Raw genomic sequence first — 27,959 nt, forward strand, 5'->3', positions numbered from 1 at the left:
CGCATCGGACAAAGTGCATGCGAATAAGTTTGAAAATATCTTGGAAAAAGTTGAGGCTTTGAAAAAAAAAGGGAAAGTTTGGAAAGGCACGGGAGTTGGCGTCGCGATGAAGGATATGGAAACGGCACGAGCAGGCAGCGGACTGTTTTCAACTTTCATTTGCGTCAACTTTTAGCTCTTTCCCATCGCGGAACAACGCTTTCCGCAGGGCTCGCTTCCGCGAGTGCGGAGGTTTAACGTGGGAGTTGCTCGGACGAGTTGCCAGTACAAGTTGTCACGAGTATGCGAGTCGAACAGCGTGTACTTCGCCCGCGAAAGACACTGCAAAAAAGTGGGAGTTTTTTTACTCCACACCTCGCTTTTAATCACTCGCTCCATTGACTAATTTATTAATAAAAACTGGAGTAACGAATAATTAAGCCTTCGGACAGTGCATTGTCAGCAGGTACTCGCAGCCCGCGCGAACAATATCCCCTCGATGGGAAACCGCGTAGCGAAAAAGCGCGCGCGAGTCTTTTCCATCACCTGACACCGGCCAGAATAAATCCCATTTTTATTTGCGGTATTCCCGCCCGTAACTGGGGAATGGAGTTGAAAAAGCGTTTTTCCACATGACGAATCGGTGATTTCAGCTTGTTACGATGTAACGAAAATCCGTTTCTAGTATTTGAATATCGCTGTGAAAGACGAAACATCGCGAGGGGCTCGATTATTTGATGAAAAAGTATCGAATTCGTTGCACTAAACCGAGAAAGAAAAAATCAATTACGTCCGCGTTGTTATTCCCGCGATGATCATCGCGATCCCCGGGTACTCCGAAATCATTTCTCGAAGTCTTTGCCCCGCGGGGTATCAAGCGGAGGATGTGGAGCAGTTAGAGGATTGAAATGAGATTGGATGCTCTCGCGGCGACAGCGTTATTGGTTGATCAATGAAATAATGAAAAGGGAATATGGCGAAGGGTGCGTCGAATGACACAAACAAAACGGATTCAACGGTGTTGAAGTAAGATAACCAGTTTGGTTGAGCATACACACAATTAATACCGCGAGGTTCGGTCAATGATTAGAAACGTCGTTATCAACGGATATGGAGTTGAAAGCTTATCAATTATATGCATGACTTTCGATCAATTTAGCTCCGTCGGGAGAGGCGACTCCATCCCGTTTGAGTTAACATATAAATTGCCGCTTAACGGGAATGCAGCTGCGATCGTTGGCGAGTCCGGTTACGCATACGTGTCCCCTGGTTGCGCCGAGGACGAGGGAGAGAGTGTGAAAGGGAGCCAGCGAGAGAGGCCGGAAGGAGAGGGACGGAGGGAAGGAAGAGGGCGAGAGTCCGGGGAAATTCAATTCAATTTCCTACAGAAAGTCTTTAGCGTTTGAGGATATTATGCAATCGGTGGAAGCAGCAGGATGTGGGCGAAAAGAGGAAAGAGAAGAAGCACCAGGCCCGCGGAGGAGAGAGGGAGAAACAAACTGAAATAAGGGCGGTGAACTCCGGACCTACCCTCTCTCGGCGGCTACCTCAACGCCGAGTCGATCTTCTCAAGGGGGTGGTATGTACCGAAAGAGGCTACCGTAGCTTTTTCATTCTCGCTCTAGCCTGTTTCGCTCTCCATTTCGATCTCTTCCTCTCCGAATGAGTCTTTTTGGCCTCTTTCTCTCACACACGCCGGGCCGTACGCCCCGATATTCCTATGGATATACAAACCCGTATATATTCGTCCCCGTTTTCGTATCGGTACGTCTCGCTTACTCAGCCTCTCAATTCAGAGACGTTGATGCAAGCGCGAAGACGACGGAAGGAAGGAAGGGGATTTTCGCGAGCAAGCGCTGCTCGAGCAGTCGGGTGGGTTTGGACCCTTCTTTCCCTCCCTCCCTCGCTCTCCCTCGTCCTTCTCACCTATTCCTATATCTGTGTCGAGCACGTCTAACAAAACCGTAGGGACGCGAATATGAGGGTAGAAGTGCTCCGAAGTGAGAAGGGAAAAGCCGAGGAGGGAAACTGACAGAGCGAACAGAGCAATCAGAGAGAACGGGAGAGGGTGTATACGCGAAAATTCTGTTGCGCGGGCGCCAAGATGGCGCAACCGCTCCGTGCAGCATCCCCGTCAGTTACAACTCAGATATTGTCGTGTTCACTTTGATCGTTGTATCACTCTGGGGCTCCACATCAACCTTTTTACCCCGCACCTCCCCGCCGCGACGCTTCGCTCGCTCCTCTCGCCGCTTCCAAAGTGCGTTATACACTTCGCCCAGTTTACCGATGAGCGGGAGAGCCCTTTTTTCAGATTTTATTTACTCTCATCCAGCCTCTAAATTAATTCGTATGTTTATAATATTTGTAAATACATATTTTATCATCAAGCGAACCGTCCATTTGCTACTTCCTCGATTTTTATATACGCTTTATTAACAATCGTCGCCCCGCCGAATCTAGCTGGAGATTTTTTAGCCTGCTCCCGAAAGACTTTTCTTGGTTCAAATCTCTCGCGACGTCGACGATCCGTGCGGTGATTCTGTGCGCTCCTCGCCTCCTCCTCCTCCTTTGCCCAGTGGTTTGTTGTTGTAACCAATAAAATCGCATTTCACGAATATACGAACTCGGCTTATAAATAAAAAAGACACGCGCGATCCGGTGCCCGAGCAGCACATGTGACGAGTGATCTTCGGCAGGGATTTTCTCAAGAACTGTGAAAGTGATTTTGAAGAGAGCGCAACGGAGATTCTTCGAGTGAACGATGGATTGTAAAAGCGGGAGATTTCAAAGAGCCACTATTTATCTTCTGGCCCTCATCGGCGGTGAGTTTGAAGCTTGTTTATCTTTATTCGAGACTTGGGAATACGCTCAAACTTTTTGTCACTCGCTCTCCCGTTCTCCAATCGCAAATTCGCCGGGGAAATTTCCTCCCCGTTTATTCAGGATCCTCCTATCCCGCTGGCGTTAACACTCGAATTCACTTTTTCATTCGATCTCGAAGCTCTCCAACGCTTTCGCATCCCCGTCAGATTACTGCCGGACCAACAAATCGTGGCGAACTTAACGAAATTCGCTAAATTGCAAAACTACATTTGCTCCGTCGTTCAAAGACTCGATTTTTCGTGTCGAAATAAATATTTTCCAGCACGGCGACGAAAACTCGTCGTTGAATCAACCAAAGTTTTGGGGAACCAACTCATTTCGGTTGTTCATGCACCACGATTCGTTGGATCGGACAGAAATTCAGTGGTTCGCGGATTCTCATACTCGAAACTCTCGATCCATTCTTGCCATCGACTCGGACGAATTTGCGTTTGGCGATAACATGCTCTCGCCGAAAATTCATCGGCGACGATACGCAACGAAAGTTACAGCCGAGCGACAAGTTTCGCACAACACGCCCTCTCGTAATTTCATTAAGGCGTTCACGAAATTTGACACTGTCAACCGGATCGCTCTGAATTTATGTGGAACACGCCGAGTCGCTCATTTACTTTTTCTCAGCGTTCAACATACTCGCTATTAATTACTGGGCGAACGAACTTTCTCGGAGGAATATTTTCCCTGAGAAATCTATGACTCAAGCGCCTCGAGCGCTCTAAAGCTCCCAACCCCGTTAAATTAATCTGATAAGATTAGGCTCCATTCGTTCTCTTCACTAGAGATTATAATTTCCGATATAAAAGCCTCGCATTAATCACGTTATAATTGAAACCGTGAAACCGAATGGAAAAACGTTCATTTGTTATAGAATCCTCATTTCGCGAGCCATCGCAAACCTTCGTTTCGTTATTACACCCGCGGAAGAAATCCGAATTCGAATTCCGTGCGAAAATCACCCCGGAATAGACGCACTGCGATAAAACTTCCATTCGAATTTTATCGGTTTTTCGATCTCCGCCGCCAATAATATTCCCTCATTCCTTTTTCACCGATTTTTCGCTCCGAATTTTCCAGCGTAGTTCGCGATTCCTGTAACGTCCGTTCGTTATTTTCATTTCCATTCGATCAAAATAACCTTCGATCTCTCTCTCTCTCTCTCCCCAATGTCCGGAGGTTCCTTTCGAATTATTCGCTCAATTTTAACGTCGCGAGTAACTTTGCATCGATCCCGATCGAGTAGCCTCGATTTCCGCGATCGATTCGGCCTCGAAAACGAAATTTTTCCAATTTTCCGTCTCCAGACAATTCGTCCGACAATATTCCATCAATTTTTCACCAAAGTTCCTCCCCCTCGATCCTAAATCTCAATCAAATTCCGCGCCGCCCATTTTACACTGGCATCGCGATACACCGCGCGATTTTTGCCAGCAACACTCAATCAAAACCCTCCGACTCACGCGCGCCTCTCGTAAACTTTTCTTCTCGGCCATCCATTTCCTAACGAGTAATTTCACAGAGAACGCGCATCGCGGACTCGTTAAACCGAATCGCGTTGTACTTAATGAGCCGTAATACTCGAGAAAATAATTGGGAGCTGGTTCGCGGGACTCGAGCGCGAAAAATGACGTATCTTCGGTTCTCGAAGTTTCAACAAGTGATTTCGAGTTTATTGCATATAACTATGGATCCGTTCCGGAGGGGGGACATTTTTTGGCAAAGCTGTCCGATCGATCGGCGAACGCGCTTGCATATCTTACACTTGTTCTGACAATGTTACACACGCTATGCAGCGTAAATCCGTCCAGGAAATTGAGTTATCTTTATGGCTCCTCGTTGCGGATTTATCGCCACTAGACTTTTTTATCTTTCATTTTTCTACTGATTTTCCACAATAATTGTTGGCTTTGTTGAAAATCCGACGGACCGTTGAAAAATCGAGGAAAATTCGGCTTTTTTTAAACTGGCTACCAGCCGAAGCTCTTGCTCGAGAATTGAAATGATGAAAAAAATGATCAAGCAGAATCCCAGCACTGAGCCGAGGAGCAGCGAACAGTTCAGTTTTTTACTCTCCGAATTTCGAGGGTTCGTAAGCGCTGATCAAACTTTCCCGCATTATTTTTACTGCAGTTTTTCACGTTTCGTCAAATATTCGAAATTTTCGAGACTCTTTCGAATAAAAAAGGCATCGCAAAGATCGCGAGGATTCAATCGGATTTGGTGTACTTGGAATGAAACTCCCTTATTTACCGGGAGACCAAAACTTTTGGCTGGTTCAATTAGTAGTAGGAGGAGACTTTGCGGAGGCGCGCGAGTGCAGATTGAAAAATAGGGAAGCGTTGAAAGCTCGCGAGGGAGTAACGTAATTGAGAATGTTGTCAAATAAGATTAGAGCGTGGAGAAATTCGCGGCACAATGGATGCGGAGATTGCGACAAGTTAAATATGTCGGCAATAAAATTCTTGGCGACAGGCTAGTAACAACGTTACAACTTCCGAACGAAATGTGTTGCGACGTAATGTCAAGTTTTGGTCGCATGCGTGCGCGAGCGAATGGAATTAGACGCAAGCCTGCTCCGGGTGCGCATTGGTTCTCTCGAAACTATTCTTCGTTGTGCTCGAGAAAATACCTCGCGAGCGTGAAAGATACTTTTGAAAATAGTTGGAGCCTTTTTATCCTCCGTTACTTTTTCCCCGTGCACACATTTTATTTGCATCCGGAAAATACGCAAGAAATGTGCGCTGCTCCCGCAAATAGCGCTCGCGGAACGATCCCAACTTTTCCGAATTTCCCAACTGTTTTTTAACGACGATTTAAGAGCCAGATTCACAATTGTTAAATCATTCCCTCCTTCGCGAGAGATCTCGCAAAAAACGCAGCAGCTCCCTTTGGAACGAACCCAATGTAATTTTGATTTGAGAACATAGCGGCCCCGCGATTCGAGTTGTAGTTTAATATGGTAATTCAAGGCGCATTGCTAATCTACCAAATGCGAGCAAAAACGCTCACCTTCGGCAACAGCTGCGCGGGACTAAATATATTCACTGGATTTAAATGCATTTGGATTATCATCGCCAAATTTAATATCAGTTTGTATTAATCAAGTGATTCAAATTTTTGACAATTTTCAAAAGTACAACGGGCCGAATTTCATTTTTTTCATCGTACCGTCTCAGTCCCAGAATAAATGAGTATTAAGGGGGGATCCTGCTTTAGAAAGTCTAAAAAATCGATTGTTTTCGGGAATTTTTTTAGGTTAGAGGCAACTCAGCACAGCCAACTTTTATTTTTCTAGAGTACAAAAACATTTTTTTTATGTGAGGAATACTAATTTGCACATGGTTTATGCGCCAAGTCTGATTATCGAGGCTTCTTCAGCTGTGTACGATGCGGAGATCGTAATTATTGTGGGCAACAAAAATTCCAATTTTTTTTCCATATTTTCATATATTTTCCTTCCACACGAAGCCACAAAACCCTGAAAAAATTGCGAAATTCTATATTTTTAGCGAGTTTTTAAAAAAACGCTTCTAAAGAAGAGGAATATCACTTCAACGTCCTGTAAATATAGAACTTCGCAATTTTTTTTGGTTTTTGTAGCTTCGTATGGTAGCAAAATATATGAAAATGGAAGAAAAATTTGGAATTTCTGTAGCAGACCTCCACATTGTGCGCAGCTGAGAAACTTCGACAATCGGACTTGGCGCATGAACCATGTACAAATCAGTATTTCTCACATTAAAAAAGTGTTTTTGTGCTCTTGAAATATGCTTGAAACTGTACCGAAAAGTTCGCCATAGCGAGTTATTTGCGTTTATCGAAAAACATTGCCGACAACCATCGATTTTTTGTGACTTTCTAAAGCAGGAAGCCCCTCGAGAGGGAAAAATGAATTTCTTTTCCGAGTGCTCGAGGACTGCGGTGCGGAGGTAGAAAACGATTCAAACTGTTCGAGCGCGGAAATGACGTATTTCTAGGGAGAGCTAAAAAGCGTGTATTGGAGAGTGCGAAAATTTTGGAGAGCTTTTAAGAAACGTATTTGCAGCCGGTGTTGACTGAAAGTGTATTTTTATTGATTGAAAAACGAAGCCGGATGTTTGGAAATGAAAAGAAATGGACCGGATTTCAGGTGCAACTGGCGTGAGAAATCTTGAAATGATTGTGCCAGCGATGGTACGATCCGGAGATTCCGCCCGACTTTCTTGTCATTACGTTCTTGAGGGTGCTCCATTATATACTGTCCAGTGGTATCTCGGAGAGCAGCAGTTTTATCGCTACGTTCCAAAGAAGACACCTCCCCAGCTTATCCATCCGGTGCAGGGTATCGAAATTGATGTGAGTTTGTCAAACGTTTCATCTCCGACTTACATTATTTGTGCTTTTCCATTATTAACTGAGCTTTTTCCTTTGTCTCCTGCTGGCTATGCAGCTCCTCGCTCAACTATTTCATTTTAATTAGCTCCGCGCGAACCTGCCCATTCGCTTTTTATCTCTTTTGCCACGGCGCTCGCGGGCGCGAGTTTAAAACGACTGGGAACTTCCGAGCTTTGAATAGTTTTGAGAATTTCTAAAAACACATTGCGACGGAGATAATCCCACAAACTTTCGCGGTCCGCTACAGTTTTTTTCGCCTCTCCAATTAATCAAACTCAATGCTTTTCTCGCTGCACGAAACTTCGAATGATCGCATGTTTCGAATCTCGCGCGACTCATCGAATTTTCCGATGATTCTTTCACATCCCAATTCCTTCCACATGCGCAAACCTTTTTCCCCATTTTTGCCTCGAGAATTAATCACGCTTGTATTCATGCCAATATTTTAAATCCACAAAACTTTTACTGCTTCGCCGGTCCCGAAAATGCTTGCGAAAAATTGCCCCTGTTTCAGCCGCTACGAACGCGATGTGCAGCAATTAAGTTGACCAAAGTTATCGATAAATCGTGAAAAAAATACTTTTTTCACAAATACAATGGGCACATTCTTCTCCGAAGCATTTTTTCGCGCGTGCAAAAATCTCTTTTTTTACAAACTTTTCTCGAGTTTCCAGAACAAAAAAGTTGTTTAAAGAAGAAAAAATGCAGAAGAAAATCGATTCGATGAGCTAAAATCTCGAAGTTCGATTTAAATTTTCAGACAAAAGTCATAACGTCAGCAAAGCTGCAACCGCGTGGCCGATTTTTTTCAAATTTTCCTCCAATCGCGAAGCTTCAAAATTTCATTCACTTTTTTGCCGAAAAATCTGCTCGATTCGTCTTCGAATTTTGCACCCTCTTAAACACGAATTTTAACGCCCTGGTATGAGACACCGGAATTTCTCGACTTAATGAGCATATTTGTAAAATTTCTGAGCCAAGTTCATTTAGAAACTCGAAAAATTCTGGGCGCAGGAGCTTAATAAACTCATGAGTTTAATGAAAACAGGCGGTGCATTCTAACATGAACGATGTGACACTCCGGAACGTGTCCAGGGAGGTGGCTGGCATGTACAAGTGCGAAGTTACCGAAGATGCGCCGTCTTACCACACGCTAACGCAAAAACAAGCGATGCAAGTTGCAGGTAAATCCAGCTGGATCCCATGAGGCCGATTTTCGATGTTCAGTAACGACGATAAATAGTTCACCACTTGGGAATATATTTTGTTCGTTATTTATGCTCCTTGTTTCTGGCTTACGACAATTACGGGGGGGGGGGGGGGGGGGAAGTGGATCAGAAATAGTTTGAAACATTGATCATTGGTAATGAAACTGTTCGATGCTATTTTAAGGTAGAGCATGCCCGTAGGGTCGTATTTTATGGGTGCCTAAATTCGATCGATTTTTACTTCCTAATTAAATACATTACCACTCTAAATTAACGTCAGAGTTATTAATTCGAAATTGTGAATGAATTTTTTCAACTTATCTCGTGGCGAATGAAATTGCCACTGAGTGAACCCCAAATTTCATTCGTCCCTGGCGAAAATACTGGTTTTTTTTATGTAAAAATCGCATTAGAGAGCGCAAATCAAGAAAAAAGTATTAATTAAAAGACAGAAGGCTATGACGGGAATGGCTCGAGCCAAGGATAAACAAAATCCCGAAATAAGCGAATGTGAGGTTCTACGAGTGCTCGTTACCAATTTCGTTCAATCTTTAAGGAGGGTGGATCATTAAATCAAAATAATCAGAATTTGATCAAATTTCGTGATAACATTCTTTCGCATCGAGCATACAAACACAATTTTTTCAAATTTTTTTACCGCATGGTTATCGAATAATTGAGCGTTAAATCAAAGTTCTCATGCACGAGATGCATAACTAACTGTATATACGTAAACTATATGCTTATACACGTGAACTTTATTTAGTCTTCAATTACTCGAGAGCTATGTGGTAAAAAAATCTAAAAAAATTCATATTGTCTTATATATTTTAAAAGAATAAATTTACCAAATTTTATAAAATTCTTATCATTTTGAAATTCTTCTTAATATTTTTAACATGGTTTAGCATGGCAACATATTGTATCGTCGCGATCCACCCTCCTTAACCTATACTTTATTACTAGTAAGACAATCGTCTCGAATTTTTTCCCAAACCTTCATTATACTTCATTTTTATTGTGTACTTTTTCATTAAGTTCGTAGTTTGGAAAGACGAACGATTTTTTACGCGTAGTCCCTTAACTCTGTGTATGTTTCTTCATATTTAAAGACGTTTGTCTCAACAGCCAATAGGACGAAGCCCCTTAAAACTTGATCTGCGTGCCAGTCGACTGCTCATTTAAACTCTGTGTGAATTTCAAGACTTTCCTTAAGAAAATCGTTTCGTGCATGTACTACCTCAAAGCTGCGAATGTTTGTTCCGATATTTTGCCAATTCTGGGTAAAAAATTTGCACAAAACCTCGTTTTTTTTTTTCATCATTTACGAGAAAATGTTTTTTGTTAGATTTTATTGAAACTTTTGTAGTTTTACGAGTTCACACCTTATCAAATATTCACCGAAAGTCATTCAACCCAGCAACATTCTCTTCGTTATTAAAATACGCGAAGAATGATGCACAATTTTACGTCGAGGAGAAAATTGAGGCTGTGTACGATCGGAAGAGTGGATCCGCGCCGCCTCGAGAATAAATAGTTTATTCTCGCGATCGTACTCGTGAAAAAATAGCTTCGATTCCACAATCTTCCAAATGTTTTCGCCGCTAATCTATTGGACGATTGTGTTAGATATCCCAGAAACGGATCCGCTGATCGAAATCGAGAGACAAAGGTTGCCGATCGGGGAAACCCTCCGGGCGAATTGCACCTCAGGCACTTCTCATCCGGCTCCGAACGTAACGTGGAGTATAAACGGACAAATAGTGAGTATCGTTTTGACATGAGTTTCCTCGATGCATCGTCCGCTCGCTTTATTTCGGTGCTATAGAAATTTTTACTATTATGTCAGTTATGCTAATTTACAGAATGCTGCCTCGCGTTCTCTTCATTTACTTCGGGCACTTTTCGTGCAAATGTACTTTTTTAAGAGCTGGATGAACTTTTATCTTCGCATGTTCAGAGCTGTGATAAAATGTTGAATGAATTTTTATAACTAACGAGAAAGTGAGCCTCGGACTAGAAAGACTTTCAAGAATTTTCATTCAATTTTTATTTTTTTATTTTTTTATTTTTTTTTTTCATTGACGAATAGGAATAGGAAAAAGGAATCGAGAATTCGAAGGTTCGGTTCGAACGATGTAACTAAAATTGGTTCATCATTTCTGCGGTTTCCTACGATGTTGTGTGCTCAATTGGAATATGTTCGTTTTGCAGTTGAACGACACGACGATGCAGTACAAAACTTGGACACGAAGAATTGCTCATGGAAAAATGGAGTTCACTCGGTCAGGCCTGGAATTGAAAGTCTTTAGTCGAATGTTCCAAGACGCCCGATTCCGACTCCGCTGTCGCGCCAGCATCTCGGACATTTACAGCGCAACAACCGAAATCGAAGTGAACGAGGATCGGCCTTTGATCGCGTCGATCACCGGCGACGCTTCGGCGCATAGCCATCGTGAGTTCTCTCGATCGGGAAATTCTAAATTCACTGAATCGATCAAATTTATCATCGACGGTGCGTTCACGCGCTCGCACTGCCCGAGCCATCGGAGATAGAGCAAAAGTGCATGGGGCCAATGACGCAGGCAACAAAATTTCCTGCAAAAAAGTCCCCAGCGCCTTCTTCCTACGTCCAGTATCTTGGGCTTGAGCCCTCGCGGGAAAAAGGCCTCGAAACAGCCTCAGCTCAGTGCTCAAAAACCGAGTTTTTTCTAGGCCCTCCCGAGGCCAAGCTATCGGAGTTGGAGAAAAATCGTTAAGGACTTTTTTGTAGAAAATTCAATCCCCTACGAAATTGGTCCTCTGAGATTTTGTCCAATTTCCCCCAGTTTCGACTACACAAGCCTCCAAACTCGATAAGCTGAAAAACAATTACAATTATAGAAAAACACTCCCAGCCTGAAATTCGCTCCCAAATTCTACTTCCCGGTCACTACCTTCTCAATTTATTCGGCCAAAATCATCATTTTGGCCGAATCATAATTTTCAAAAATTGAAAAATCCGCCATTTTGCAGGTTCGAGCGGTGTCGAGAGTGCCATGACAACAGTGCTGGGTTCTCAGGGCCTCGTGAGAGCAATAATCACAAGTGGGAGCCTGATCGTATCGGCAGTAAATTTGAGGTAGCTCGTTCTAAGTTGGTCAGGCTTTGATAGAGCGAATGTCTAAAAAAAAAAAGAGAGAAAAAAAGGAGATCGAGGGAACGGAAGAGCCAGATGTAGAGAGGAAGAAAAAAGAGGAAAGAGAACGAGCAGGAGGGGAGTGAAAAACCACAAACATCCGATCAACATCGTCCATGTAAACACCTAGTAGTCTAGGGCTTCCAGTTATATATGTTAACTATATATGACGTAGATAGACGACGAATAATTTTTAACGAGAAAATTCGCGTCAACGACTAGTAATAATAATTATTTAAAAGAAAATGAAAAGCAGAGGGGAATAAGAAATAAATAAATCGTGATACCGACGATAATGTACGGATTAAAAAATGTGCGAAAGCGATAAAAAAAAAAAAAAAAAAAAAAAAACAAAGGGAAAAAGAACAACAACAAACTTATATACACACTTACTACATACATCTAACTTTAAACATGTTACCTTTTGATGTAAATTGTTAATAAAACCAGCGGTTACGTATACATTATTGGGTTATTATAAAAAATAGTTTTCGATCGTGTGTTAGCAAGTATGAGAACGAAAGATCACGAAAATAACGAGTTCTGCCACCTCGAGCTGTGACGAACAACAATTGATTTTCAATAACGATAATAAATTATGAGAAATTCATTATTCGTTTGCACTTTGAACGATCGCGATTCGTCAATTATTTTTTCAAGCTAGCTTCTTCGTGGTTTGCACTTTCGAGGAAAAACTCACGACGAACGTGAACGAGTTTTCGTCGTTTTTTTTTTCTTTTTTTTCTTTTTGGAAAAAATCTTGTTTTGCTTGTGAACGTAAAAAAATGTTTTTTCTTCGCCATTTTTTTCCTTCCATTTTAGAATGTTTTTTGAGAAGAAGATGGAGAATTGTGTTCGTAGTGAAAAAAACTCGTTTCGTTCCTCTGGCTCGAGCTTTATTGTGTGTAAGAAGCTGCGTGCGAACGGCAAACGAAATACTCCAAAACGAATTTCCTTCGAAATGCGATGATTTTAAAGCATTTTCATGGGGAACTTCCCTTCAGTTGTTTCGTTAATGGACAGATAAAAAATCTGGTTGAAAATGAGATTACGAAAATTTATTTTTGAGCTCCAGTTGTTACTGTGAATGGTCTTGAAGAGGCAAGAAAAAATTGCGTGCTTGTAAGTCGTCTTGAGAGAATCGATATTTTTCGACAAATTTTTTTCTCGATCGATACACCTCCCGAGTAGGCGTATCGTACAAATTTCAATGTCGAAATGCCATTCGTCCTACCGGAGTCAAAGTTTAAACAAGGGACTGTCAGGAATGAGTCAAAAAAACGAAAGTTTTGAATTGAAAAATGATAGTCGTCGGAAGGCAAGCAAGTTGTCATAATTTTCATCGAATTTTAGCACGCTGAATTTAGCTTCATTTGTTTATTCTATGATAATAACCACATCGGAATGACTGGAGACTCTGGAGGAGAGAAATAACCTCGATGCTTCGAAATAAAATGAGTACTTTATTGAGCGTATGATAAAATAATTAAAACTCGTAAAAATGTTATTACGGCTATGAACATTATGGCATTGAAACCTACGACACAGTCTATAGTCACTTGTTTTCAAAAGCTTCGAAAGTGTTTGCTGAATTCGGCACTTTTGAAATAACTGGAAATTCCCTTCGATCGGGGACTCAAAAATCACCAAAGATTCTCACTAACTGGAATAAACGATTCTCAAAGTGCGCAAAAAATATTGCGAGGATTGTACTGACGATGATTCCCTTTCGATTTCTGCAGTCATCGTTATTTTTTTTTTTTTTTTTTTTAAATAATTTATACGGTTTTTCTGTACTACCGATCTACACGAATAAATAGCGTTACAATAATCTGTTTAATACTCTTCCTCATCGTAATCATAAGCGTACGCGTCGTCCTCGTCGTTTTGTCCGAGCATTTGGCCGACCGTCATCTCCTGAGGATTCAATTCTATTTCGTCGTCAGCAAGCTCGTCATTTTCCATTGCTGAAATAATCGAAAAAGCTAATATCAAATCGAGCAAAATCAATGAGAAGAAAAAAAAAGTTGAATTTAGCAATTGTAAATTATTAAAAAATGTAATTAATTTTGGAATTCTTACCGGCATCTGGCGTTTCAGATGGGTAAGATTCGTCCTGTACTTGGGGCTCGTGTTTTGGCGAGCCAAACAACGCTCTCGGTTCCGTTGCTTTCGGAGGGTTGTCGTTAATCTTCATCTTTTTCGTGGGCGTTTCTTCTTGTTTGATCTTCGCAGATTTTTGGATGCTACTGCAAAAGAGAATCATGAATTCATCAAGTTGGTGCAAAAATTCTAAATCCTCCGTACGTAACGAGTTAATACAGCACCAAATGCACAATTGAGCAGCGATTCATATTAAAAGAGCATAAATAAAGAGAAACTCCATTGTACCGAGTTCTCTCTGGCTTGGTAGGCTCGGAATCCGATTCGACGTGGGCTGATACTTCGTTGAAAGATGACACGTTGCTCGATACTCCGACGTTCAGACTCCTCAAGACTTCGTAATTGATTTTCGAAGAAATTCGTTTTTCCTGCAACATCTTTTCAATCGCCTCGCCTGGTTGAACGACACAAGGCAATCGATTAATACTCATTGCCCAAGACAAATAATAAAACTACGAAATTGCTATTTACTCAGCCGTTTTGAAGGGAGAAAAGCTCACCTGCTGTGCTCGCTGCACTCTGATTTTTATTTCTTTTCGGAGCAGCACGTCGTTTCTTTTTTTCCGGTTTTCCTTCCTCCTTCCCTTTCTTCCGTTTCTCTTCTTTTTCTGGATAAACGAACACAACGAAAGCTGTCATTAAATTCCCCAAAACACTTTCTAGGCTCTACAGTTTTTTTCCCCAATCGAAACTAATCAAAATGCATTGTTTTATGAAAAGGATAAAAAAAGAGTGCATTTTTTTCCAAAATCCTCGATATCGAAACATTCCCCCTCCCTTCACTCCGTTCCATTAATTTCGTATCTGTTCAACATTGGACACGAACCTTGTTGTTGCTGGAGGTAATTAGCGTTGATTTTGTTCCACAAATTATGTTTCGAATTTGCTTCCTTCTCAGACATAATGTAACTGTCCAATTCCTCGTCGTCCAGATCAGTAATGTCTATTTCACCGGTTGCCTGTCAAAAGAAATCGAATTCGAGTTCGATTACGTTTCAATAACACAATAACAAGCATTAATGAGTAATAAATCATGAAAAACCGATCAGGAGTGATGAAACAATTAGACAAAATTTACGAGTCTAAATAATAATTGGAAAACTTGCGTTTTCAAATGCGGAAAAAGTCTTTTCCCCACTATTATTGTCTCTGTCTTTTTGCTGCGTGCTCAATCCCATCGAAGCAATGTCCGGTCCTGTAATAAAAAATATTCAAAAAATAAAAATGTAATTTCGTTTTTGTACGAGTGATTAGGGAAGAAGCAGTCTCAAGATTGATCATGAAATATTCGCTGAAGAAAATTCTTCGTTCTCGCTAATTTTACCAAGCCCAGTCATGAGTGGGTGAGAAATAACTGAAGAGATCCGCAACGCCGAGGCCTCTGTGGGGTCGTCGGGGTCGCTTTCAATACAGTGATCGACGACACTCAGTGTGCTTTCTTTGATGAACTGCGAGGTCTCCAAGTCTTCTACTCTCCGTTCTGCGAGTCGAGAAAACGTGGCTCGATGAATGAACGAACGAGCGAGGATGCGAGTTAATTATCTATTTTTAAGGCACGAGGAACGTCTCCGATCTTTCGTCACAAATTGTACAGCTAACGTAGATTTTTCTGTGCATTTACCGTCCAATTTACGATGGACTTTGGCCACCTTTTGGTCTTCCAATTGCTTATCGATTTCTGACTGCAAATCGCTCAGTTCGGTGTCTATATTTTCCAGCTGCGAACCAAAACATCCGATTGAAAACTTGTGTGCAAGATTCGTGGAACAAACTCGAGTTTATGGCAGACTCGAACTTGACAGCTCGAGTACCGACAACGAGTGAAATCACTTCAAAATCATTGTCGCGAAACCCTTTTTCCGTGAGATTATTGATTTTCCAAATGAGCGGGAAAGTAGCTACCCTTTGAAGACGTTCTCTGTCCTTTTTACGCGCCGCTTTGAAGGCCGGAGGATCTTGCTCCTCTTCGAGATCGACGGTCATGAACTCCTCCAGGGTTAGCGCGCTCGACGGAGTGTCGCCGAATTCTATCAGCCTAAAATGATTTTTCAGTGAGACGACGAGGCACCGGATAGCGAGACTCGACCACGCAACGTACCTTTTCCGCAACGTTGACTCGTGAACTTTGACTATTTTTATTATGTCCGCTGGCGATCGACTGAACTCGTGTAACCGAGCCGCCATCAAAAGGGCTGCAAAATTATACAAAAATTTGGTATTAAAAAAATGAAAAATCATGAGCGATCCGAGGAAGCGAAAAAAGTTGGTCATTTTTACCTGCTCCGCAGAGTCCCGAAGGCCTCCGGCCACTGTGGATACTGTCACGCTTCATCCTTTGAACTAATCGCAACGCTGTCATCGAAACTTCGTGAGTTTTTTCTCCAAACTCGAGTTTATTGGCGAATCTCATAATGTAGAGACACGGATCTGGAAGGCGAGAAGCAAAATGGAAAAATCAACGTCACTCAAATGATTTTTCAAACTAATTATTCCCCGATTCAACAATATATTCAAAAGTTTTTTCGAAAATTCAAATTCTTTCGGAAAAAGTGAATTTTCTTGATGCCCCGCACCAAAAATGTAATGGAAGCTACGGAATTTTTGGGGGGCATCCGACCGAGCGAATGATCGAAAAGTTTCGGAATTTCGAAAGACTGAAATTGTATTTTCGTCGTTATTGCAAAAATTGGGAATATTTATTCCGATCTTCATCAAGTTACCCCTGAGAAATGGAGAGATAAGGTGGATTTATGGTGACACTGGAAAAAAAAAATATTTGGGAACTTGTGCGTTCGAGAAAAAACGGCACAAACAAACTTGCGCGCAATGTTTACTCGATCGTTCGATGTCCGTCTTTCCGTTAGTTCTTTCGATGGCCCTGGCCCCCCTCCATACAAACACGATGCGATATTTGTTTATGTTTACTTTTACGATGCTATTCCATCTCAGGAAATATCTCTCGTTCAGTACGAAGAAAAAAGCTCGTTGGGGGAACTCTGTTTCGTGTGTGTATTTGGAAATTCGCTATCATATTTTGTGTCATGATTTCAACGAATAGTTTTAGCCATGGAATATTGCTCGTCGGACATGCCAAAATCGTGGTTAGAAAAATACTGTTCTGCTACAACAAAAACGAAATTACGAGTTTCGATCGTAAAAGTGCGCGGATCAAATTATTCTTCAGACTCTAATAATGTTTTGTTTTTATTCACTGATTCCGTTTGAGAGTAAAACGATTGAGATGTGGCCGAATTTTTAGAAAGTAAAACGGAATGAGAAATTGCAAAAATTATCGAGAGGTTAGAAAATTGTTTTTTTACGGTGCGGGCTTGGAAAAATGTCGATAAATAAACAGTAAGAGATGTGAAAACTCAAGTTGTAGTTGGAGATGTCGGAAAGCAGTTGACAATGGGCAGGGAGAGGGGGAAGAATACGTGTTGCGAGTGAGAATAATAAAAAGTTTTCCGCAGGAGGTTTGAGGGACGTTCGGTTTTTCTTCGAATTCGAGAGAGCTGCGCGAAGACGCATGCGCGTTGAGTTGGACTCCTGTTTATCGAGCGTCAGATATACGTGGTACAAAAGCAGAGAGAATCCTAACAATTACCGAAAATGCAGCGAAGCTGTTGTCGAAAGCTTTGATAGTCGTTAATCACAAAGCACAACGCGGTACCCAAGTGAGTTCGTGGCGGGAATTATAAACTCGCGTGTAGTTTTAAAAATAATGGCGATGTCAAATGTATACTCGAAAATGTCGACGAAGCCAGTGAAACGTTTTCAAGATAACAACCTCGTTGAAACCCAAACCAATGCTTGGGTCAATGGTAAGATAACATTGCTGTTTGTCCGCTTCGCAACTCCACCCCTTCTCTATTTTCCTTTTAAATCAGTTTCACGAATTATTTACTATTCGATTCCCGGCGAAAGTTAATTATTTACCGAAAATAAACCCATTCCAACGTTCTGTCGAATACACGAGCATCCAGGGGACACCTTCATTTACATACTCGATGTTAACACGCCCAAAATACTCTCAACGCTATTTCGCTGCTGTAGATCTGAAAAACAACAGTTCTTCCTTTCGTTTTTTGACATTTTTACAACTTCTTTTTTTTCTTTATTTTTGTTCTATAGAAAATTATTGGTTAATTTACAGCGCTCATTCGTAATGTCAAACCTTTGACGATATTAATATTACCGATAAAAAGTGAATGAAAAAGGACGTGAAATTTCGCAATTCCAGTATGAAACCAATTACATTTTAAGATCTTTCAAGGCTCTTGAATAATTCGAGACATTTTTTCTATTTTTATTTACATTACGATAACAAAACAGTTTCCGAGTCGTACGTAAATGACACAGTGTACGAAAGCGTAGAAGCTTCCATGCACGGAACTGTGGAAGTCTACCTGTTGTTATGGCAGGTTATTGTTTACAGGTGTGTAATGTTTCTCTACAGCGCGCCATTCCGAAATATCGTGAAATGAGATTTGAAAAAAAAAAAAAAAAAATTAGCAATGTTTATTTCTTTCGAATACTATTTCATCTCCTGAATTTTTTTCTCCACTTCGAATCCGGAAAAATCGCGGAATAACAGTGGTTTCTTCATGAAAGATCTTTTCTGCCGCACAAATATGGACACGAAAGGTGCGGGGGTGTATTTCTCACTTTGCTTGAAAATTCCGAAAGCAATATTTTTCAACATCATTCAATAGATCGAGTTGGAGTTTCGTTTGTCTGACGAAAGATCGTGACAGGAAAGGCTCGACATACAATTTTTTGAAATTTGATGTTTAGATAAAAAAAACATTCATATATAGCAATTGTCTGTCGCGCACGCGCATCTGGGTAAAATAAGCGCAATAAATAAGACGAAAAATAATCGTACAAACGACTGTCAATTTTGTGGCACGCGCATTGAAAAACCGTAATTAAAGTAGTGTTTGAAAAAACTTTTCATTTACTAATGAGTCACTAACTGAAAATTTAATCGTAATTAGTTGGGTAGAAAAACATTATTGATTATTTGAAATGACAGAGTCTGTGTTTCGAGCCGGAAGGAACCGAACTTGTACGAAAACATTCGGCTTACTTCGGCATTACTTGAAGGATAATGTAATTGTGTGTATTGTGTGTTCTTCATGGTGGAGCAGTGTCAAAGTATTCGATCGTACAGCGAAACAATAAATAATAATCACATGGCTACTTATTAACGATGTAATTCGATATCGGTGCTGATGGATGGCCAGGAGAAAAAAGTGTTGTGCTTTCACTTCAAGAAATTCGGATTATCGTGCCGTTTTCCAACCGCTCGCTCCGATATGTAGCAACGGCTTTTAAATATACAGGAAATATTCGTCGCTAATTACCCCAACAACTTTACTGTTGTTCACTAAATCATGTTTACTGACGGTAAAAAACGACATATTTTTCTATTGAAAACTTTATTATTAGAATTTAACGAAAGAAAATAAGCTGTGGCAACATAACCTCCAAATTCGGGGAGAAAAGAAACACACTAATTATCCATGTTTCTATAGCATTTATTCTAATTTATTTTTTTCCGTGTGATAATTTGTTTAAATATTCTCTAACAATCCGTCATAATTCATAATTCGGAGCAATCAAATTGCTATGAACGATACTTTTTTTCCAACTCCGGAACAATCCGTTTTGAATATTTTTCTTTTTCTATCAAAACATTTAACTTTATAGCTTGAAGAAACATATTATGCCCGTTTTCTCCAACGTTAATCTGAGTTTAAACTCGGTTCATTCTATCTCGAAGCTATATGAAAAAAATTGAACTGAGTTTGAACCGCGTCGGAGAAAACGACCATTAGCTGCTCACTGATGATGAACATCTGTTCCACCACAGCTTCGTACTGAAATTCTTGTTTTGAAAAACAATGAAAATTTTTTATTCTAACTTTTTCCTATTCATTTATCAAATCAGCGTGTTGGGTTATTTCAATAAATGAAATGTGAAGATCTATCAACACACTTTGAAAACTATTCATCAAAATGTTTTTTAGTTTGCGTTTGTGAAAATTAAAACCTTTTCAAATAGAATCCAGCATATTTGTATACAAATATGCAAGTGAATGTAATGTAACAAAGTGAAAGCATCTCATAAGTCTGACAATGAATGTTACAGCGGAGTCACCCAGCAACAATGTTTCGGGCTCTCCACCACCGGTCATACCGTTCTTGCCACAGATGATTCTCCAGAGAGAAGACGTTATAAATCAGCCGCAAAGTGCACCTGTATCTCCGCTCTCGTCGCTATCTTCCCCAATTTCACAACTCAGTCTACCAACTTTGGAAGACTGTACTCAAGACCCAAACTGGCAAGCCACAAAATCTACTGTACGAGAACGAAATGCTGCCATGTTCAATAATCATCTCATGGCTGATATTCAATTCATAGTTGGCAGCCCAGGTGAGAATTTGAACGTTTGTGCCACAATTCTACTCATCCAACGATCGTGACTCACTAAGAAAAATCCCAATGAATTGGTGGCTTTTTATTTATTTTCATTCGAATTAATGAATTCATTTTATTGTTTGAAATTATTTGTAGATTTCGTCAATCTTATTCCCAATATATTAATTCAAAATGAATCCTAAATCTCACAAGCACAAACGAACCTGAGATATTTAATAAAAAAATCAATTTCCCCGTCATACAAATGTTGGAAAGCAAAAATCTATGAGAAGTAAATTCCTACATCAAGGGGTTTGCATTCTTGGAAAGTAACGCAATTTTTCTTTTATTTTTAATTCTGATTTTAAAAACACGCAGACAACTTCGATGATAAAGTGCTAGCAATTGAAAAAACAAGAAAATCATTTCCCAAATAAAAATATGTTTTTGTTTGTCGGATAAGCTAAATTATTATTCTGTAAAGGGAAAATTTTGATTGTAGGTCATACTCGCTCCATACCAGCTCACAAGTACGTACTAGCGACTGGTAGTTCAGTATTTTACGCGATGTTTTACGGTGGCTTAGCGGAAAACAAAAAAGACATTGAAGTGCCGGACGTAGAGCCTGCTGCGTTCCTCGCGCTGTTGAAGTGAGTTAAAAATTTATTGAATTCCATTGCATTTTTAGGAGGTATTATAAAATATTATGGATCCCGAACGCACGCTCCCTGTGTTTTACTACTTTTGAGTCTTCCTCCGAACTTTTATTTCAACTTTTTCGGTTTATACATCAACCATGAATTATTAATGCTATACACGAAATTCGGTCATGAATAAACGAAAAAACCGTTGTTAGTCAACACGAGTACATATTAATCCATCCATTTAAAAAAATATGTCAGTCAAACATTCAATTTTGAGGTTTTCAGCCATAATCATTTTAAAAACTAATCGATATGTTGCTTGAGGGAAATAATATTCGACAGGTAATTCTCCAATTATTTTTTTTGTGATTATGTCAAACCTCTTTTTGGGACATTGCTATTTTCGAGATAGTCCCACGACTGTAAAAAGACTGATAAAAATTTATCTCATTTTCCATGAACGAGTTTCTTCAATTAGGAAATTTCAACTCCCAAAAAATTGACTACGGCGAAGAAAAAATTCGAATGATGAAAAAAGAATTGAGTTATAATCCTTTGCGAGGTTTTTAGTTCCTCTTCTGCTACGAATTAACGTAGACATAGTCAAAACACACAAAAAATAATAATTTTCGAAATTTTTTCAGATATATGTACTGCGACGAGGTCCATTTGGAAGCAGACACAGTTTTGGCTACACTGTACGTAGCAAAAAAGTACATAGTCCCACATTTGGCACGTGCTTGTGTCAGCTACTTGGAAACTAGTTTGACAGCGAAAAACGCGTGTTTGTTACTGAGTCAATCTCGTCTGTTCGAAGAGCCTGATCTTATGCAACGATGCTGGGAAGTCATTGATGCTCAAGTAAGTTGAAAACTCAGGGTTCTTCTAATAGGTTACATGAATAAAAGCGAGAAGGAATCGCGTCGAATACGAATTTGTATGACATGAATAAAATGCTTCTGCAGGTCCTTCTTCCTCGCCATTCGTCACTTCTCTCCAACTTTTGATATAATTATTTATTAAAACGGAATCGAAAGTCACACCAAGTTTCTCAAGTTCAAATAAATCTCCTGGAAATATTCGACTGTTTGATCTTTACAGTGCTCACTGTTTTCGACTGTATCAAAAATCCCTGAAACTTTGTGCAATAAGTTTTGACTCAGCGGATTCATTAATTGTCCAAATTTTCCCCCTTTTTGAGCGGTCACCTTTGTTTTTAACGTTCCTGAATATCGATAATCTTCTAACAAACCAAATACTTTTATTATGCTTTGCGTTCTTCATAATTGCCTTAGCGTACTTTGATCAATTCGTTCGAACTGAGAAAAAATGTTATGAAAAGCGCGTTCTCTCAATCATACTCTGATTTCAAAGTTTGTATCATTGGGCTGCGATTGTAATTTTTATTGTCGCTTAAATTTGTTTCTGATCAATTCCAATGTTGAAAATTGAATTTTCTTTGATGTTCTTCCCATAAGCCACCGACGAAATCAAAAAAACAGAATCTCATCACTGAAAATACAATTCAATTGTAATGTAGCAGTGAAAATTTCATAGCATCGTGAACAAAATATTTCAAAGTCGATCGTTTAAATGTGTGATGTTCGATAAGTGTCATCATCATTTGTGTCTCTGTGATTCATCACCAATACTGTTATGAGCGATGTTATATTCAATCTTTTATCAAATAATGAATCAACTCCGTTGAGGTACAGTTGAACGAGTAATTTGATCTTTAAGACAATTCAATTGTTACAATGTTGTCAAATTATTTTGCCTACTGCAGAAAACAAACTACGAATAGAATCAAATTTTTCTATTTGTTTTCTAGCAATTGCTCAAAAATCTCAACAAATCTGTGGTATCATTAAGATCTGCTCTATGGAAATAATTTTAACTGTCCACTGCCCATATACAATCTTCCAGACAACTTTACTGTAGGTCATATAATTGTTTTTTTTTTTTTTCAATTAACAGAGATTGTGCACAAGAAATACAATATGAACAAAGTTCGAGGCAAAAATGTACAATTGCTGTAATTCTCCTTGTGTTAATTGAATAAGTTGATTCAAATATAATTTGTAAAACTTATTAGTCTAACTTTTCTCTACGTAGCGTAGGCTTTTGCTTTGTAAAAAGAAAATGATTTGTGAAGAACTAGCGACTTGTTCAATGCGTTAACATAAGAAAATAGGAAAATATATGTAACGATAGAAGAACGGATGGATAGAAAAATTGGATGAAAATAAATGAATATATTAATATGAAACATGTTTTTAATGATTGGAATGAACATTTGTCGACAGGCTGAAGTGGCGCTGAAATCCGACGGTTTTCTAGACATTGATATACATACTCTCGAATCAGTTTTGTCCAGGGAAACACTGAATTGCAAGGAAATTCATTTATGGGAGGCTGCGCTAAGATGGGCTCCTGCTGAATGTATCAGACAAGAATTGGAGCCTACACCGCTCAATCAAAGACGCCTTTTAGGTACGCTTAGGCGTTTGTAAACTTCCAAGGAAAGATTTCGTTGAATCAAAGTTTGAATCATTGAAATGAAAATCCTCTTTTGAGAGAAAATCATTATGTATTCTACCGACGTGCGCAATGTAGAGTCTCAAAAAGTTTGAAGGAAAATTGGAAAAACAAATTTCCGTAAATTCGTTACATTTCAACGATGCAAACTTGGAAAAAATGTCTGCAACATAAATGATTGAACGAGAACATTATTTGCAGGCTCTGCCTTAAATTTAATACGAATTCCGGCGATGAGCGTGGAAGAATTCGCAAATAGCGTCGCGCAAACTGGAATTTTATCGCAACAAGAAACGATCGACCTTTTTCTCCACTTTACCGCAAGTACGAAGCCTCATTTGCGTTATCCAATCAAAGCTCGTCAAGGATTGAAAACTCAGGTGAGGCTTTCATTGATTGGGAAAACTATTTTTCAATGCCCGATTCCCATTCTTATTTCAGAGAGAAAGGAGCGCGTTTGGAAAATGAAATAATTGTTTATTTTGGGTGCAGGTTTGTCACCGATTTTTGTCGTGTGCGTACCGATCGAATCAGTGGCGTTACAGAGGCCGATGTGACTCGATCCAATTCAGCGTTGACAAGCGAATATTCGTCATCGGTTTTGGATTATACGGGAGTTCATCCGGTGCTGCGGATTACAATGTCAGAATCGAACTTAAAAGACTGGGTCGAGTGCTGTCGGAAAACCATACAAAATTTTTTTCCGATGGTTCAAGCAATACGTTTCACGTATTTTTTGAAAGTCCGATACGTATAGAACCCGAAAGTTTTTACACAGCAAGTGCTATTTTGGATGGTGGAGAATTGAGCTATTTCGGACAAGAGGGCATGTCCGAAGCCACTGTTGGTAGTGTAAATTTTCAATTTCAATGCAGTTCTGAAAGTACAAATGGCACAGGCGTACAAGGAGGACAAATTCCCGAGTTAATATTTTACGATCCTTCCGTCGACGATTAATCAAGGTTCATTATCATCTTCTCTCATCGTCTCATCATCAGAACAAAGAGTTCATTGCTCTCCCGGCTCGTAAAAGCCTCGACGTTGTCAAAGCGTCCATCGTCAATTGTAACGTTTCTGGCAGACTGTTCTTTTTTTCCTTTTTTTTATTAATAAAGTTCTGCGTGGCAGGTGGTTGATTATTTTGTAGCATAAATTTTGTGTTCCTATAATACAAATAACCTTTGTAACAATATTTATCATTATTCGTATCAATTTTCCCGACGAATGTTTAATTGGATTATGAAATACCCGCTCAGGATCAACGAGACTACAAAATCTTTCCAAAATGACCTTAGAGTCTAAAATATTATACCAAATTCGATTATTTTTTTTTCTTTTTCGTAACATCAAGACTTTTCGACTAAAAGTCTAAACTTTCCCCTTTACCTAATGTCCAATTACCTGAAAAACCTTAATAAAGTTAAACGTCATGGTTTCCTACCACACGTACACTGCAGTGCTCTTCCCTCATTTGTTACGTTGTAAAAAATGTATAAAATTGTAGATTTGTGTGTAACCGAAGTACAACGATCGTGTTAAGGCGGTAAAATATATCTTAAATAGATTAGATTTTAGCTGCACGTTTAGAGCAGTAATATCTAAATGGATAAGAGAATTTCACCATTTTTTTCATTTGTAGTTTGAAGTTTTCTCGATTAAAGCTTTTATCTTTTGTACTCACGTGTTATGAAAATCAATGCGAAGCATCAGACTTTTCGAAACAACTCCACCAACAACTCTTTTTTGAAATACGTTTCTTTTCGTTTTGTTTATTTTTTTTCAGTAATTACGAGTTAAGCTAATCGCATTATTTTCCCTTTTCACTGATTTTCACATTCCTGCGAAGCCTGTCTATTAAAACTGACTATATTTTGAAGTATTCGGTATGAATAAAAAATAATTCATTATTTTACTGTGTATTTAGAAAGAAAGTGAATTTTTATTTTCGATAAAATCGTACGGACTGCGATTACTGGTAGCACAAGATTAAAATACTAGGCAATAGCTTGAAATACTAGGCAATGAAAAGATCTAAGAAATTAAAGAGAAAAATCGTTTCCCAGCAGTGTTGCGTCAAACTTAAATTGAAGAATATCACTTTTTTTCGATAACACGTGTGTACAGTGTCAATATTCGTTCGACGTGATTTGTCAGTAAGTATGAAAGATAATTATTTCAAAAACTTACCCATCGATGGTATATTGATACACAATGCCTGTGTAAAACGTAAATATGTGCGTCCTAGCTCGTGAACGCAAATCTGAAGAACATCACTTATGTCAATCAGCATGTCTGTTTGATGAATTAAGGGATAAATACAATAAATTCTGTTCGAGAAAATATAAAAATTTTTTAGCAAATGGAATATAGAGATTTTACAATACAAATAATTCAAAAATAGAGAATGATAAAATGTTCGAGAAGAATATAATTCGATTTTCAATAATTTTCCAAATTATTTGATGGTATACTGCTAAAATTCGATCGAACCAAGAATATGTAACAGCACAAAAATTTTTAAAGGATACGAGCTGTTCCTTCTGTTCGACAAGTGATGTAAACGCAAGCCGCATGATTGTGGGCCTGTTTTCTCCCCCTTGTTAAATGCCGACTCAATGCCATTTTGTAAAAGTTTACTGATGTATCAATGCAATGTTGGTTCAAGCTGGAAAATAAGACAGTAGAAATAATTGTATTCAAGTTTGGATGGCCAATATACAACAATAACTTTTTTAATTAAAACGAAAAATTTGTAAAATATGACACAAAAACACAACTCACTGTAATTGCAAACACAAATGTGTGATGCCTTTCTTTGCATTTTGAATGGTAATTTCTCGAGATTCCTTGCCATTAACATGATACGCTGAAATCATATGAAAATGAGTTACACAGCATATTTTTTTCCTTTGGAATTCATTCCAAATTAATAGAAATTCAGAATTTCAAGTTCAGAGTGTGAAGATAAGTTTCTATTTTTATTTAACCTTTTTTGAAAATCGAAAAAAAATATATATATATATAAAACCCTTAAATACTGAAGAAAAACCAATTCTTCAGCAATCTTAAAACTAACCCAAATGACCCAAATGAATTTTTTATATTTTATTCAATTTTTACTGAGATAATGAAATGAGACACTGGCAAACCTGCTCCAAAGCCGGTAGCTCCTCCTGTACTATCATTGGCTACAAATTGGCCAAGAACCATCATATTCCCTGAAGGTGTCTCCTCAAAAGTCGTTTCGCTGACAATGAGTTGATCCTCCAGTACAAAACCGCAATTTGTACAGACTGCATCTCCTCGTGCTGGGTCGGTTTCTATATCCGTAGAACCACAGTTTCTGCACTTGCTGCCCGACATCTATCAAAAGAATAAAAACAAATTGAAAGAAAAACAAGAAATTGAAGATCTGGATACAAGTATCATAGAGTTTTTTTTAAATTTCTTACAATGATAATGGCTTTTAATGCTATTTAATATCGACGTGAACTTAAACAATGAACATATTCAAAGAAAAACGTTTTAGCAAGACAGCTACTACTTCAATCGTTTTGTTAATGCAAAGATAATTGACAACTTCCGATATGTTTTCGGAATTAATACACCAGATTGATTGATAATTAATTTTTGTCAAAACTTCGATTTATTTCTCACTTTCTATATATTGAATTAAAATACGAATTTCAAACGTAAAAAAAGCATGTTCTGATCGAGCTCCCACGATCTGATCTGTGATGCTTGCTAATAAAAGAGCTTCCTAACCCACAATAATTTTTATCAACAACTTTTAATACAATACCTTTATATCGGATAATTTTATTCACGATTTTTTATCACGATCACAAAAACACCTTAAACGTGAAAAATTTTTTATTTTCGTATGACAATTGAGAATACGTTTGTTTCGTAGTTAAAAAAAATACGAGTTTGACATATAACAGAGATTATACTCTCTACTCTCTGCCACTGCTTGAGCTCAATTCCAAAAGCTCTCAGCTGCTCCCAGCGCTGTGAGAATCCAAAGGGTATGGCGGCGCTATGGCGCATATTACCCACCGTGCATATTCCCCATTGAAATTTTGCATTGGCATCACTGGGCTTGAACACGAAGATTCATAGAGAGGCATGATACTAATAGAAAATATTTTTCTGTTTTATCATTCGTTATAAGTATTAATGAATATACAGTATACAGATAGAGCGTCGGGTTGTATTTTTTGGAGTCAGTAGCGCTGATCACTCGCTAATTCAAATATTGAAGTGCTGCATGAGCACTTGAAGAAAAAAGATACGACGACAGATTCTCAACTTTGTTGACAGTCGAGTAAAGACACATTTACATCTTTACCAGAAACATTTCAACGAAAATTTGCACAACTACCACCATATATCAACTCTACAAAACATTCTATTCGTAAATCTCTAAATCGCAACGACTGTATCATGAAAATAAATAATATGAAAATATTATATCTAACGGTTCATTATTTGAAAAAAATACTTCCATGAAATATCCAAACGTCATCCTAACGTTCGCGTGTTTTGATCATTAAATCGGCAGAATG

At 39.0% G+C, this 27,959-nt stretch overlaps 3 protein-coding genes across 5 annotated transcripts; 2 read left to right on the plus strand and 1 right to left on the minus strand.

Moving 5' to 3' along the window:
- Nucleotides 1-2,138: 2,138 nt before the first annotated feature.
- On the plus strand, nucleotides 2,139-12,936 carry LOC122411912 (uncharacterized). Its single transcript, XM_043421014.1, has 6 exons — nucleotides 2,139-2,804; nucleotides 6,992-7,197; nucleotides 8,285-8,420; nucleotides 10,074-10,207; nucleotides 10,659-10,899; nucleotides 11,460-12,936. The coding sequence occupies exons 1-6, from the start codon at nucleotides 2,744-2,746 to the stop codon at nucleotides 11,567-11,569; spliced, it is 888 nt and encodes a 295-aa protein (XP_043276949.1). The 5' UTR covers nucleotides 2,139-2,743; the 3' UTR covers nucleotides 11,570-12,936.
- A 129-nt stretch (nucleotides 12,937-13,065) lies between these two features.
- Nucleotides 13,066-27,379, minus strand: Brf (Brf RNA polymerase III subunit). Of its 2 annotated transcripts, none has more exons than XM_043421010.1 (16): nucleotides 27,194-27,379; nucleotides 26,541-26,754; nucleotides 26,173-26,257; nucleotides 25,920-26,056; nucleotides 25,579-25,683; nucleotides 16,063-16,212; nucleotides 15,884-15,977; nucleotides 15,688-15,820; nucleotides 15,407-15,503; nucleotides 15,110-15,265; nucleotides 14,892-14,980; nucleotides 14,612-14,744; nucleotides 14,286-14,393; nucleotides 14,014-14,179; nucleotides 13,705-13,868; nucleotides 13,066-13,589 (listed from the first exon to the last, which is right to left on the minus strand). In XM_043421010.1, the coding sequence occupies exons 2-16, from the start codon at nucleotides 26,752-26,754 to the stop codon at nucleotides 13,459-13,461; spliced, it is 1,962 nt and encodes a 653-aa protein (XP_043276945.1). In that variant the 5' UTR covers nucleotides 27,194-27,379; the 3' UTR covers nucleotides 13,066-13,458. The 2 variants fall into 2 exon arrangements, with proteins under 2 accessions (XP_043276945.1, XP_043276944.1); XM_043421009.1 differs by having other exon boundaries at nucleotides 13,705-13,871; nucleotides 27,194-27,377.
- On the plus strand, nucleotides 16,774-25,067 carry lute (BTB/POZ domain containing protein 3 lute). 2 transcript variants are annotated; one of them, XM_043421011.1, is made up of 7 exons: nucleotides 16,774-17,606; nucleotides 19,940-20,224; nucleotides 20,712-20,859; nucleotides 21,498-21,714; nucleotides 23,160-23,346; nucleotides 23,593-23,771; nucleotides 23,884-25,067. In XM_043421011.1, exons 1-7 carry the CDS (start codon nucleotides 17,507-17,509, stop codon nucleotides 24,346-24,348), a joined length of 1,581 nt encoding a protein of 526 aa, XP_043276946.1. In that variant the 5' UTR covers nucleotides 16,774-17,506; the 3' UTR covers nucleotides 24,349-25,067. The 2 variants fall into 2 exon arrangements, with proteins under 2 accessions (XP_043276946.1, XP_043276947.1); XM_043421012.1 differs by lacking the exon at nucleotides 16,774-17,606 and adding an exon at nucleotides 18,857-19,194.
- Nucleotides 27,380-27,959: the final 580 nt, after the last annotated feature.

This window comes from Venturia canescens, chromosome 6 (genome assembly GCF_019457755.1).
Source record: "Venturia canescens isolate UGA chromosome 6, ASM1945775v1, whole genome shotgun sequence".
Lineage (NCBI taxonomy): Eukaryota > Metazoa > Arthropoda > Insecta > Hymenoptera > Ichneumonidae > Venturia > Venturia canescens.